General features: G+C 27.1%; 3 protein-coding genes across 6 annotated transcripts; 1 reads left to right on the forward strand and 2 right to left on the reverse strand.

Moving 5' to 3' along the window:
• Positions 1-850: 850 nt before the first annotated feature.
• On the reverse strand, positions 851-3,124 carry LOC143149016 (mitochondrial nicotinamide adenine dinucleotide transporter SLC25A51). Of its 3 annotated transcripts, none has more exons than XM_076315977.1 (4): positions 2,985-3,089; positions 2,567-2,897; positions 1,911-2,180; positions 855-1,821 (listed from the first exon to the last, which is right to left on the reverse strand). In XM_076315977.1, the coding sequence occupies exons 3-4, from the start codon at positions 2,055-2,057 to the stop codon at positions 1,111-1,113; spliced, it is 858 nt and encodes a 285-aa protein (XP_076172092.1). In that variant the 5' UTR covers positions 2,058-2,180; positions 2,567-2,897; positions 2,985-3,089; the 3' UTR covers positions 855-1,110. The 3 variants fall into 3 exon arrangements, with proteins under 3 accessions (XP_076172093.1, XP_076172092.1, XP_076172091.1); XM_076315976.1 differs by having other exon boundaries at positions 2,567-2,908; positions 2,985-3,060; XM_076315978.1 differs by lacking the exon at positions 1,911-2,180 and having other exon boundaries at positions 851-1,821; positions 2,567-3,124.
• A 128-nt stretch (positions 3,125-3,252) lies between these two features.
• On the forward strand, positions 3,253-6,833 carry Acadvl (Acyl-CoA dehydrogenase very long chain). The gene is made up of 8 exons (XM_076315973.1): positions 3,253-3,527; positions 4,167-4,374; positions 4,513-4,731; positions 4,842-5,270; positions 5,375-5,638; positions 5,714-6,070; positions 6,147-6,359; positions 6,448-6,833. The coding sequence occupies exons 1-8, from the start codon at positions 3,457-3,459 to the stop codon at positions 6,583-6,585; spliced, it is 1,899 nt and encodes a 632-aa protein (XP_076172088.1). The 5' UTR covers positions 3,253-3,456; the 3' UTR covers positions 6,586-6,833.
• A 2,202-nt stretch (positions 6,834-9,035) lies between these two features.
• LOC143149015 (leucine carboxyl methyltransferase 1) lies at positions 9,036-11,344 on the reverse strand. 2 transcript variants are annotated; one of them, XR_012992663.1, is made up of 5 exons: positions 10,952-11,344; positions 10,206-10,389; positions 9,775-10,126; positions 9,412-9,678; positions 9,036-9,327 (listed from the first exon to the last, which is right to left on the reverse strand). XR_012992663.1 is itself a non-coding variant. In XM_076315974.1 (4 exons), the coding sequence occupies exons 1-4, from the start codon at positions 11,159-11,161 to the stop codon at positions 9,474-9,476; spliced, it is 951 nt and encodes a 316-aa protein (XP_076172089.1). In that variant the 5' UTR covers positions 11,162-11,344; the 3' UTR covers positions 9,036-9,473. The 2 variants fall into 2 exon arrangements, 1 of the variants encoding a protein (XP_076172089.1); XM_076315974.1 differs by having other exon boundaries at positions 9,036-9,678.
• Positions 11,345-12,224: the final 880 nt, after the last annotated feature.

Below are 12,224 nucleotides of genomic sequence, written 5' to 3' on the forward strand. Positions count from 1 at the left end.
CCGTTACTGTAAATTTATTTTATATGCGTACACAAAAGGTCAACCCTTCATGGGCCCATATATAAAATGTAATAACCTCTTCACGTTGTTTTCTAGTAATTTTTTGTTATGTTTATATAAGGTAACATTATTTGTATACTTAAGTAATATACCATACGAGCATGCGCCTTAGAAATCGTTAACGACATGATTCCTGATACCTATTTTTATGTAATAAACATACTTGACCTCGATGCATTTTTTACATATTAAGTATTTTAATATGTATAGTATAAAAAATATTATAGGCAAATTTGCATACACTTCTACTTACCAAAAATTACGATATACAATAATAAAATTGTAAAATATAAGCTAAGAACTTTTTAAAAAATTAATGATAATCAATATTTATGCAAAACTAGATTATGGTTTGATTTTTCTATTATACACTTAGTTATTTATACTATTTAAATCATTACAATATTTCATTCTTTATTAATGGTATAATTTTTGTACAATAAAATATTACATTTATTTTATAAACTCTAAATTATACATTACATACATTCATTGTAGTGAGTAAAACAATTTTTCATTTAAAACATTTTTTCTTTGCTAATTCTGAAATGAAACATTGAACTTTGATTATTATTTAATTGATTCATCTTCTAAATGCAATTTATAAATGTATAATAAAAAAAAGCTATTTTATTCGTTTACTGAATAAATAAAATAAAATTTATATAATTTTCTTTACAGTTCAAAATATTATGATTACAAATTTTATTTATCATAATTTATATTTATTTATATATATTAAGAAAGTAATACTTTCTAATACTTTTTCAATGACTGGAAGAATGAGTCACATATTTTATTTTTTTATATTGTGAGATTATTCAGTTACAAAAATGAGCTATGAAACTAATATTTTTCTATTATCCTAAAAGTTGTATAGATCTACAAGAATTTGTTTTATTTGTGTGCAATCCTGATAATTTATTGCAGGAAAAATGTGCGATTAATAGCTCCAACTGAAAAATATAATTTGTTAAATTATACATAACAGAGTGAACTGTTTTTTTTTTAAATACAAATATAAATATACATTTCTAATCTTAATTATTATTAGAACATGATTCCTTTCAAGAAATCATAAGATGCATTTATCACTCCCCAACTAATAAATGATCTTATACAATTCAAATGTACACCTTTATAAAATGACATTATACTTCTATTTCTTGCAATATATACTTCATTAGTGACAGTCATAAACTTTTCAAAATTACCACCTACTTTTGACTGCATATGTATCTTTATTACATTTATTGGATAAAATACAGTACTTGTAAAACCACCTATTAAAGCACCGTTAACAAAGCTCGTTAATAAGGAATCATGCTCACCCATTAATGGTTTTGACTGTTCTCTTAAAACAAAGAACATGAGATTAGAACAACTATTTCTGTATATAATTGGAACTAAACCACGATAACATTCTAGTATACCATAATTTTTTAATAAATATTTAAATGCATGAGAAGTATTTTTAAATTTATCATGATAGCGCCAATCTTGTAATAATGTTTGTACTCTTTCAAGTGGCACAAGTATAGCCTCAGCAGTGCCAGCAAAGTGGGCTGCTAAAATTCTAACTAATATATCATTGTTTGTCAACATATACAAACGTTCTTTACATCCTTCATACATACTAAACATTATACTAAGTGAAAACGTTTTTTGGCAAAGGGGGGGTAAAATTCCACGATATAACAATCGTACACCTTCTTTGGATATTTGTTGTAATGCAGTATTGGCTGGCATCCCTTCCAAAATCTATGTATAAATAACAGAAAATTAATTATTTCAATACATATATATATATATAAATATATCAGAGTATTAATCATATTTTTTCTACATACCTGTCTAAATATAATTTTATTAATAGGAAAGGTAATAGAGACATTAATGACAGCAGCCCCCCAACCACAAACAAATTCTTTAAAATCATTATTCTTAAATGCTAACAATGATCCGAATGAAACGTTTTGCGAAGTAACGTTACTCATATTAATATTTTATGGAATAATTTATTCATAGAATACTAAAATTTAGAATAACCAATCATATATATTTATATCTTCTTTATTTATCATGCTTTTCAAATTGTTTGGATTGAATAAATCATGTACCTATAAATAATTAAAGTAACAAAATGAGTATATTTTGCATAAATTACACAGAAATTACATCTACAGCAAGTGATAGCTGCTTACAAACGAAAATTATAACAATATTAAACAATTATTCAGATAAAACTTAAGTTTTAGAAAAACAAAAAAATTAATTGCACTTAGTATAATAATAATAGAATATATTTATTGATATACATTAAACAAAACAATATTTATCTGTTAGTTTTTCAAGTAACTACATATTATTGTAAATGCTTAATAATTCAGGAATAAATAAAGCTCAATATGTAAAACATATTATTATCTGTTGCATTATGTAAATGTTATACAGCGAATTCATTATACGCATAAATATAATACAATTTTACAAGTCTTTAACTCACATCTTGTGCGATTTACGATTCAACCCATATTCTCCGTTTACATGTATCACAAATTTAATATCGTCGTATCCTTTGATTCATTGACCTGTACATTTCTCTGCCGAATACCACAAGCACTTCCAGTTATTCATATTGCGCTTACCGTTAAAATTTCGAAGTATTTTTTACAAGGCCAAATAATGAGTTATTCAATTAGAAATATGTAAATCAGTCCAAATTTTTCGCATCTTGCAAAAAGAACATATTTATAGAAAGATGGACCTCGTTATACAGATTCTTCTCGATCAAGTTTCTGTATCTTACAATTAGAATAACTTGACTCGGTTGGTTTCTAGAATCACTCTACATATATATATACCTACTTCCATTGCGAATGTGTATTTACGATATAGATGATATTTTTGATTATCATATTTACCTATGACAACGTAGTCCATGCTAAAATAATACGAATGAATTTGTTTATTCTTTTCAGTATAACATAAAAATATATTTTTTCTAAGGGACTCTCAGTAATGAGTATTTGTAACAATTAATGCATGTAACTCATAGCTAGTCTATAGGTCATTTGGATCCATATATATATATATATATATGAAATGTGTTTGTATATGATACGTATCTTACTAAACATATATATAATTATATAAAAGACGTACTTCCTACCACCATTTATAAATTAGTTTAATTTTTCGTAACGATAGTATTGTATATATATAGGTACAAACAACCAAGTGGAGTTTAAACCTTGTTCTACTTTTACAAGTTCGCTGAATAGGTCACTGCATATACACATTACGTTCAAGTTTTAAGCTTTAAACCGTGGAAACAAATTTTTCGAATCGTTCGTTCTTTTATAAGTATATACAGAGGTTAACATCGACGTAAAAATGTTGCGAATCACATATTTCGTTATTCAGAGACCACGAAATTTCATAAAAATGATTGACTCAAATATTAGGTGAGTTACTTTCTTTTAACTATGCATTTTAAGTAACATTAATGTACAACCTGTTGCAGTGTGTAATTGATACTGTCAAAGAATAAAAAAAGATGTGCATACACTTTACATATGAATAAATATTTAAACTTTCCTTGATAACAAAGTAATTGTCAGATTTGTTAAGTAAATTATTACACGCAATATTTGTTAATCCATATGTCAAATATTTGTATCAGTACGAAATTTATCAGTCCAGTGCACTTTGAACAGATAATGTACATAAATAAATGAAATTGTACATTTTAATTTTATATAAATTATGTGGTTAAAAAAACTTTTTAATAGCATAATTTAAGATTTAAACCATTAAGAAAGAAGAGAATATCTGATTTCATTTGGATCAAAGAAGTTTTTGTATGTGTAAATAGAAATTAAAGTATGTTAACTATTGACCTTTACTCTTTAATGAATTTTTTATTCAAATGGAATACTTTTCTATATTTTAATGATTTCCTTCATTCAATTGAGTATATGATTGAGTAGTAACAATAAATAGATGCATAAATTATAATATTGTAGCATAAGATTATCTACAAATGTATAGATATTCAATAAATAATTTATTTCTAAAACTATCTGTGATATTATATGTTTCAGATGCTTGACAGCGCAAGCAGCTGTAAAAAAAACTCAAGAAGAAAATGTAGAAAAAAAAAATGCCCGAAAGGAGACTCAATCCTTTACTATGAATACTTTCCGTGGTCATATACAAACTAGCCAAGTATTTCCTTTTCCAGGACATTTAAATGAAGAGCAAACTGATACATTAAAAGTCTTAATTGATCCTATGGAAAAGTTCTTCGAGGTATTCAAATTATGAAAAAAGGAATTAGGAAGTCCTCCTATTTTTGTGATATGAGAAGTCCCCATCTCTTTATAATATGAAGAGTTTGTTCTATTTACTTCTGTGTAAAGTTACATTTATTTCAATTTTTGTTTGAAGGAAATAAACGATCCACAGAAAAATGATGACAATGCAGCCATAGATGAAAAAACTATGACTGCAATGTGGGAACTTGGAGTATTTGGTCTTCAAGTTCCACAAAAATATGGAGGAGTAGGATTGTCTAATACTCAGTATAGTAGATGTGTTGAAATCTGTGGATATCATGATTTAGGTATCGGTATTACTTTGGGTGCGCATCAAAGTATAGGATTTAAGGTAGATTTTTTATCAAAAGTGATATTTTAATATTTAAGGATATTTACTAAAGTATAAATTTAAGAAGTATTTGTTAAAATATTTTTATTGTTAAACTTTAACTTATATAGGGTATACTTTTATTTGGTACACCAGAACAAAAAGAGAAATATCTGCCAAGAGTGTGTAATGGAGATTTTGCAGCATTTTGTCTCACAGAACCAAGTTGTGGTTCAGATGCAGGTTCAGTTCGTTCTCGTGCAGTTAAGTCAGCAGATGGATCGCATTATATTTTGAATGGTAGCAAAATCTGGATATCAAATGGTGGTTTAGCAGAAATAATGACTGTTTTTGCACAAGTTCCTACAAAAGATCCAGCAACAGGTGAAACAAAGGATAAAGTTACTGCATTTATTGTTGAAAGGTCATTTGGTGGTGTAACAAATGGACCACCAGAAAAGAAAATGGGAATTAAGTGTAGTAATACAACAGAATTATATTTTGAAGATGTTAAAATACCAGTAGAAAATATTTTGAGCGAAGAAGGACAAGGTTTTAAGGTATTACTTGTTTCACATTACTTGTACCAAATATTTAAATTTATCTAATACTTCACATGATTGATGTTAAAAAGGAAATGGTTATATACTTTATGCTGTTTCAGGTTGCAATGAGTATTTTAAATAATGGTCGATTTGGCATGGCAGCTGCTCTTTCTGGTACTATGCGTTATTGTATTAAAAAAGCAGTTGATCATGCAACGCAACGTGTACAGTTCGGACGTACAATAGATAATTATGGAAGTATCCAAGAAAAATTGGGTCGTATGGCAATATTACAATATGTAACTGAATCACTTGCGTATACAATTTCTGGTAATATGGATAGTGGAAGTCAAGATTATCATTTAGAAGCTGCAATTTCTAAAGTACAATTCATTTAACAAAGCAAAAGTTAATACTATGTTTGTCAGATCACATATGGTGTATCACTTTTTTTATAGTGTTTTGCATCAGAATCTGCATGGTCGGTTTGTGACGAAGCTATCCAAATATTGGGTGGAATGGGATACATGAAAGATACTGGTCTTGAACGTGTTATGCGAGACTTACGTATTTTTAGAATATTTGAGGGAACTAATGATATACTTCGTCTTTTTGTTGCACTTACTGGGATCCAGTATGCAGGAAGTCATTTGAAAGAATTACAAAAAGCATTTAAAAATCCTACAGCTAATTTAGGATTGATTTTTGAAGAAGCAACAAAAAGAGCGACGCGAGTAATTGGGTTGGGATCAGCATCTACTTTCACGCATTTAGTTCATCCAAATTTGCAAGAAGGTGCTGCAGTATGTGCTAAGGTTTATATCATTTTGCAATATTAATGTTGATATTTTAATGATCGATTATTAGTAACAGTTAATTAATCATTTCTAGAATGTAGAAGCTTTTGGTCAAAGTATAGAATCTATTCTCATCAAATATGGACAAGGAATTGTAGATGAGCAATTTGTTCTTAACAGAATAGCGCAAGTAGCATTTGACATATATACTATGGCTGTTGTATTAAGTAGAGCAACTATATCTGCAAATAAAAATCTTCCAACTGCAGAACATGAGATTCTCATGGCTCAAACTTGGTGTGCTGAAGTAAGAATATGTTTTTATTAATTTCTCATTTTATCATCGTTTAAATTATATTGTCGTTAAATGTAATGTGTTGTTAACTGTATTACAGGCATCGCACCGTGTGAATTTGAACTTAAGTACAATTTCTTCTGGTAAACAATTAGATATATTTAACAAATTGAGCAAAATTTCGAAGAATACGTGTGACGCTGGTGGATGTGTTCAAGTAAATCCACTGGGTTTTTAACGATGTGTAGAATTATTCATTACAAGATATGAAGCAATTCCTTTTTAAATAATTAATTTAAATCAAGTGAAAAATCGAACAACCGGAAATTTCGAAATCGAAAATAAATCGGTAATTTTTTTAGAATATTCTAATAAACAATGAGCAATGCAATTCGTAATTTATAATTGTATTAAATATTTTTCGTATTTTTACACATAAGATATTGTAAGTAAATCGTTATAAATAATATTATACATATAAGTGTAGATGCTGTTTATTTTTATTAATCCTCACAAAATAGTAAAATAAGTATTTAGTAAATAGAGTAATATACATGGTATTCATGTAATATTCATATAATAAATTAAATTAAATCTAAGTAGATGAACCATATTTACTTATACTGTTTTTATCACACAGTTAAAAATGTTTGATAATATTACCACTTTTCTTTTTCCACTTAAGATTTTGGTATGAAATATAAGAAAACAAATATCATAAATATTGTAAGTTATAATTAATATTAACTCTGGATTATTTTCTTCTAATTGCAATATATAAATGCACAAGTTAACAGTATCACAATGTTACGCAAAATAAGGATATAGTTTCTGATCAGTTTACATCTGTCTATAACACGGAAGCACACAGAATATTTGTATAGCCATTGTATGATTTAACTTTTACAGCATCCATATAAGACAGTAATAACATTAAGCGTAGAATAAAATACATGCAGAAACATAGAATTATGTAATTTATTACTATGATAGGTATCACTTAAGTTTGAGCTTCAAAGTATTATTTTTTTCTTTTTAGTTTATAAAAAGAATATATCATTAATTACATTCAATATATTTGATTATATAAAACTTAGCAAAAAAATAGTATTTAATGCCTGTTTTTTAATTTGAAAGCTTAAATTTTGTGAAAGCAACTATTATTTAACAATATGTTACATTTAATGATTTTTGAATCATATATTGGCAGTGTTTTTTTCCAATTTGCAATAATTAATGACAAGAACAATTTGATTCTCAAACTTCAAGCGGTTTAAAACATTTAACATGTATAATAGATATTATTTTAAGTAAATAAGGTAAGGTTTGTATGAGATTATTGTGATGAGGTACGATTTTATTACTGAATGTTTAAAACACGAAATTGGAAAGAATCTACTGTTGCTGATAGATATAACCGTGATCTATAACTTTCCAGAAAAATAGATTATTAGATTATTTCTTTTAGCGCTTGTTACTCCAGGTATGCAATCCTATTTTCGAAAACATACGAATTCACAATTTTTTAACATATTTATATGTTTTTTCTATATAATATTACATCTTATGACCTAATAAGCTTTTGTAAAAATATTGGTGAATATATTATCAAAAATAATCAGGAAAATATAATTAAAGTCAATTGACAATTAACATATTGAATGATGTAAAAATGGAAGTGACAAATAGATGTATTATTATTTTAACATAAAGATTCTATTTCCATAGTGTTCTTATTTTGCATATATCATAACCCTGATATTCCTTTATAAAAAAATAAATTTTTATTAATTTAGCAATCAAGCTGTTGGCAATTTAATGAGTTAGTTGAAATTTCATTAAAATGGAACTGGTCTAGATATTGGTATCTTGTTAACATGCCGACAATGTATTTCCTGAGAATTTTTTACTACCACTTTATGATCTACCTATGCATAATGTAATTATTTATGATGAGAATGGTGAAAGTACAATTTCCTGTATATACATTTCTTTTTTTAATATACAGAAATAATTGTATGTTACATCCTAACAGTAGCATAAGTTACAATGTTTTGCAAGTGTGAATATTGGTTGTATTTTAATTATCCCTTTCTGTATACATAATTAATTAAAATGAAACTATCTAGAATGTTCATAAATGATACACTCAAATATTGACTTCCACAATGTATACTGTCTTCTATTTTTCATATTTAAGTAAAATCTTATTTTCGTTGCACATTATTATTTTACATAATCACGCTTATAGAAAACTGCAAATGTAGTAGATTAATTAATGGATTATAGTACTAATTTGATCTATAACGACTTAGTAAAAATGTAATTCTATATAGTCACTATAATGATAAATGTTTTCAAGTACAAAATAGTAAGTAGTGTAAGAAAATAATAAGTATACAGAGGCTTAAAATTAAAACCTCAAAAATTTGTTTATATCAGACTCATGACTACTATAGGATGTTTTGATTTATGTTATTGGAAGTAAATGAACTTCATAAGCATCGAATAAATGTTATACGAGTCAAAAATATTTAAAATACATATTTCAATAAATTAGCACTATTTTTCTGAATCTTATTTTATATTTAGCAGTTCACAAGACAGGAAAGAACTTTTTAACTTTCTTCAATATTATTTTTACATTACAGACATTATAACATTTATAGCATACAAATACAACAAGAATGGAAACAGAATGTGGCTTTTAAATTAGTGTAATGAAATTGAATATTTTTATACCAAATTATCTTTTTTATACAATTTTACTTACAATTTGTTTTTCATGACACTTCAAAAATGTAGTATGCATAGATATACAAAGTATATATTCATTCCATAATGAAAAGTGCATATAAAGTTATTATAATTTTGTAATTACACAACTTTTGCAGATATTTAAAGCTGGTTAAAATTTTACATCTCCAAAGAAAAAGTTAACATTACCAAATGTAAAAAGAAACAGGTTTATCAGCTCAGCCTATATTAGAATTTAAATTTTGAACTTATTAATTCCATTAGTAAACAATGATTTTGCATCTTTAGTTACCACATGTGTACTTACAAGTTTATACTTTTTAACAATACAGTATTACTACCTGGAGTAACTTATAAGAGTTAGGAAAGCTAACCCTGTGCTATAGACAGATTTTTAAATGTTTGCCCATTCCAAGCAACTGAGATACAATAATGTTGCAATAACTGTGTCAAAAGCTCTCGTTCATCCAACATTTCTATATACTCAATTCGACTACGATCAGTTTGAGGCAGTGAATCATAAACCTCTACCATTGTCCATGCATTGGAACCTTCCCAATTGTTTATTGTAAAACTGAAATAGACAATTTTTAATTATTCTATTGACAATGTCCATTAAGTCTGAGACACTATATATGGCAAATATGAAAAAAGTATATATAGTATATACCGTCTTTGTTGAGTTTCCAAAGATTCACAGTCTTCCACACCTGCCAACAAACACCCACGACTACGTAAATTAGACAACATAACTTGTCCAAATTTATCTTTCATATTCACTTGCTCATAATTAACAAAAATACTATTTGGAAATTTTCCAGCAAGCCATTTCAACAATGCAGAAGCTGCGCTAGTGTCTACATATACTAAGACACACTCTGCAAGGAACATAGTTGGCAGATTAAAATTAACTTCTGCTTGTGTTAATTTGTTAGTAAGATCGGATATGTGCCGCAGATCAATTCCCACCACATGATAATTGGCACCATGTAGATCTGTTGTTGAAAACCTAATTTCTCCATCTATAATAAAATAGGTGATAAATAACAAAATTCATCTTTAAAGAAAACAATGTTAACATTGATAAAAATCTAATGTTACCTTCTGTATTCATCATATCTATCAATTGTTTGTGCTTTTTGATATGATAGCATTTTCTAGCAGTGACACTAGGAAAATCGAGTTCTATAAAATTTATTAAACTCTTTCCTGCATCTTTGAGTCTCCAATAAAGTGTATCAAATCCAGCACCCAAATTTATAATTTGGCCTTTCTCACCAGATAACTGTATTAATATCATAAATGAATATTTTCTATGTACAGTATATGAACAAACTTATTTAACTATATACTTATAATACATAATTAAGATAAAGAAGTTTCATTAAGTTTTATCCTATTTTTATTTATTTAAATTTTATATTAAACACATTATTCATTAAAAAAATATATAAACGCATTACATCTTCAACTTAATAATTAATTTCTAGTACATTTTTTAAAGTATCATTGTTAAAAAATAAAAGCAAAAAATTCTTAATTTTTATTTTGAATCGGAGCTTAATAAAAATTGTATAACGATTAATAGTGCATCCGTAATTACTTATTATTAATATGTGAAAACAGTGTGTTAGTGGTATATAAAATGAACTATCGCTGTTTCGTGATAAAAGGAGGACCGCGAAAATTAGGACAGGGCCTTGGTCAGGTCAAGGTTTCCGGCACTGCACACGTCCTTTGCTAGTCAAATCAGCTGTATCCCGAATTGTTTCTATCATGTTTCTAGGTTATGCCAATTTCGAAGACAAAATTACGAAATCTGCGACAATTAACTGAGAGACACGTACCTTAAGAAACTTGTCAACGAATATCTCGATGCCTTTTACTCTAGCGTAATAACCGCGATTGATTTCGGGTGCTTTTCGTCCAGTTTGTTTCACGAAAAAGTTAATAAATGGATCGGACCAGTAACCAAGTTGCACCGCGTATCTTTTACATTCACTCGCGTCATCGTTAGTGGCCTGTATGGCCTCATCATCAGCCATATCTTTGATCATCACTCCAATTTTAGTTCACTTCAGTTACAACTAATCATTATTTCGTATGTATCCTTTAGTCAAGAACCGTGGTACTTGTCACTCACAGAGAAAAACCTCCACAAGCGACCATACTGCTAGTGAGACTGCTGTATGTAGATTCGCATCTGCTGACTGCTTGCGGCGCAAGTCTTGCGTCTGATGTTCGGGTTATCTGGCAGTAGGGGTATCCCCTAACCACCAGACTTGACCGATATAGAAATAACGTTATATAAAATATGATAATAACATTATTACAAATAAAATATTGTAACGTTATTTCAAATCATTATTTTTTATTTTAATTTCAAATAAATTTGTTCAGCTCTACTCCGAACTATTGACTTATATTTTACATTAATACATATGGAATACTAATGCGCCAAATTGCAATTTGGTAATAATACCAATTTAGTTTGCACATAATTTTTATAAATATTAATAAGTATGCATCAATTAAATTAATTGATAAAGTATTCATGGAAAATACTGAATTTAAATGAATCTTTTTGAAACGAATTTCACGCGAAATTTAAATAATTAATATCTATAATTGATATTAAATAAAATTAATGAAATACGAAAGAAACTCTTAATTTTTCAATGTTTTATTTATTTGTGAATATAAGTTTTTAATAAATACAGTAAAAAAAAAAGGATAATTTAATTGATACAATGTAAGAAGATATATATAGATAAATTTTACTATTGAATTATTTAAATTTTTCTCTTCAAAGATTGTAATGGATTAGTTTCAAATGGGTAATAAATAAAATAGTGTATATTTTAATCTTAGCGAGTGTATTTGAATAAATTTAACACCCGTGGTATCTTTTAAACAAAAAACTCATGTGATGGTACGATTGTATATTGTATATATATGTATAAATATATAAAGGTACAAATTGATACATATAAAATTTATAACCTTTATGAAGAATTAACACGACATAATTTTTATATTTCTTTAAGCATATTTCTATAAATTGTAACAGATATTATTTCATGTTTTTGTCAAAATGGTGTATAGTATAAAGATGATCAA

Source organism: Ptiloglossa arizonensis, chromosome 7, assembly GCF_051014685.1.
Source record: "Ptiloglossa arizonensis isolate GNS036 chromosome 7, iyPtiAriz1_principal, whole genome shotgun sequence".
NCBI classification, from domain to species: Eukaryota; Metazoa; Arthropoda; class Insecta; order Hymenoptera; family Colletidae; genus Ptiloglossa; species Ptiloglossa arizonensis.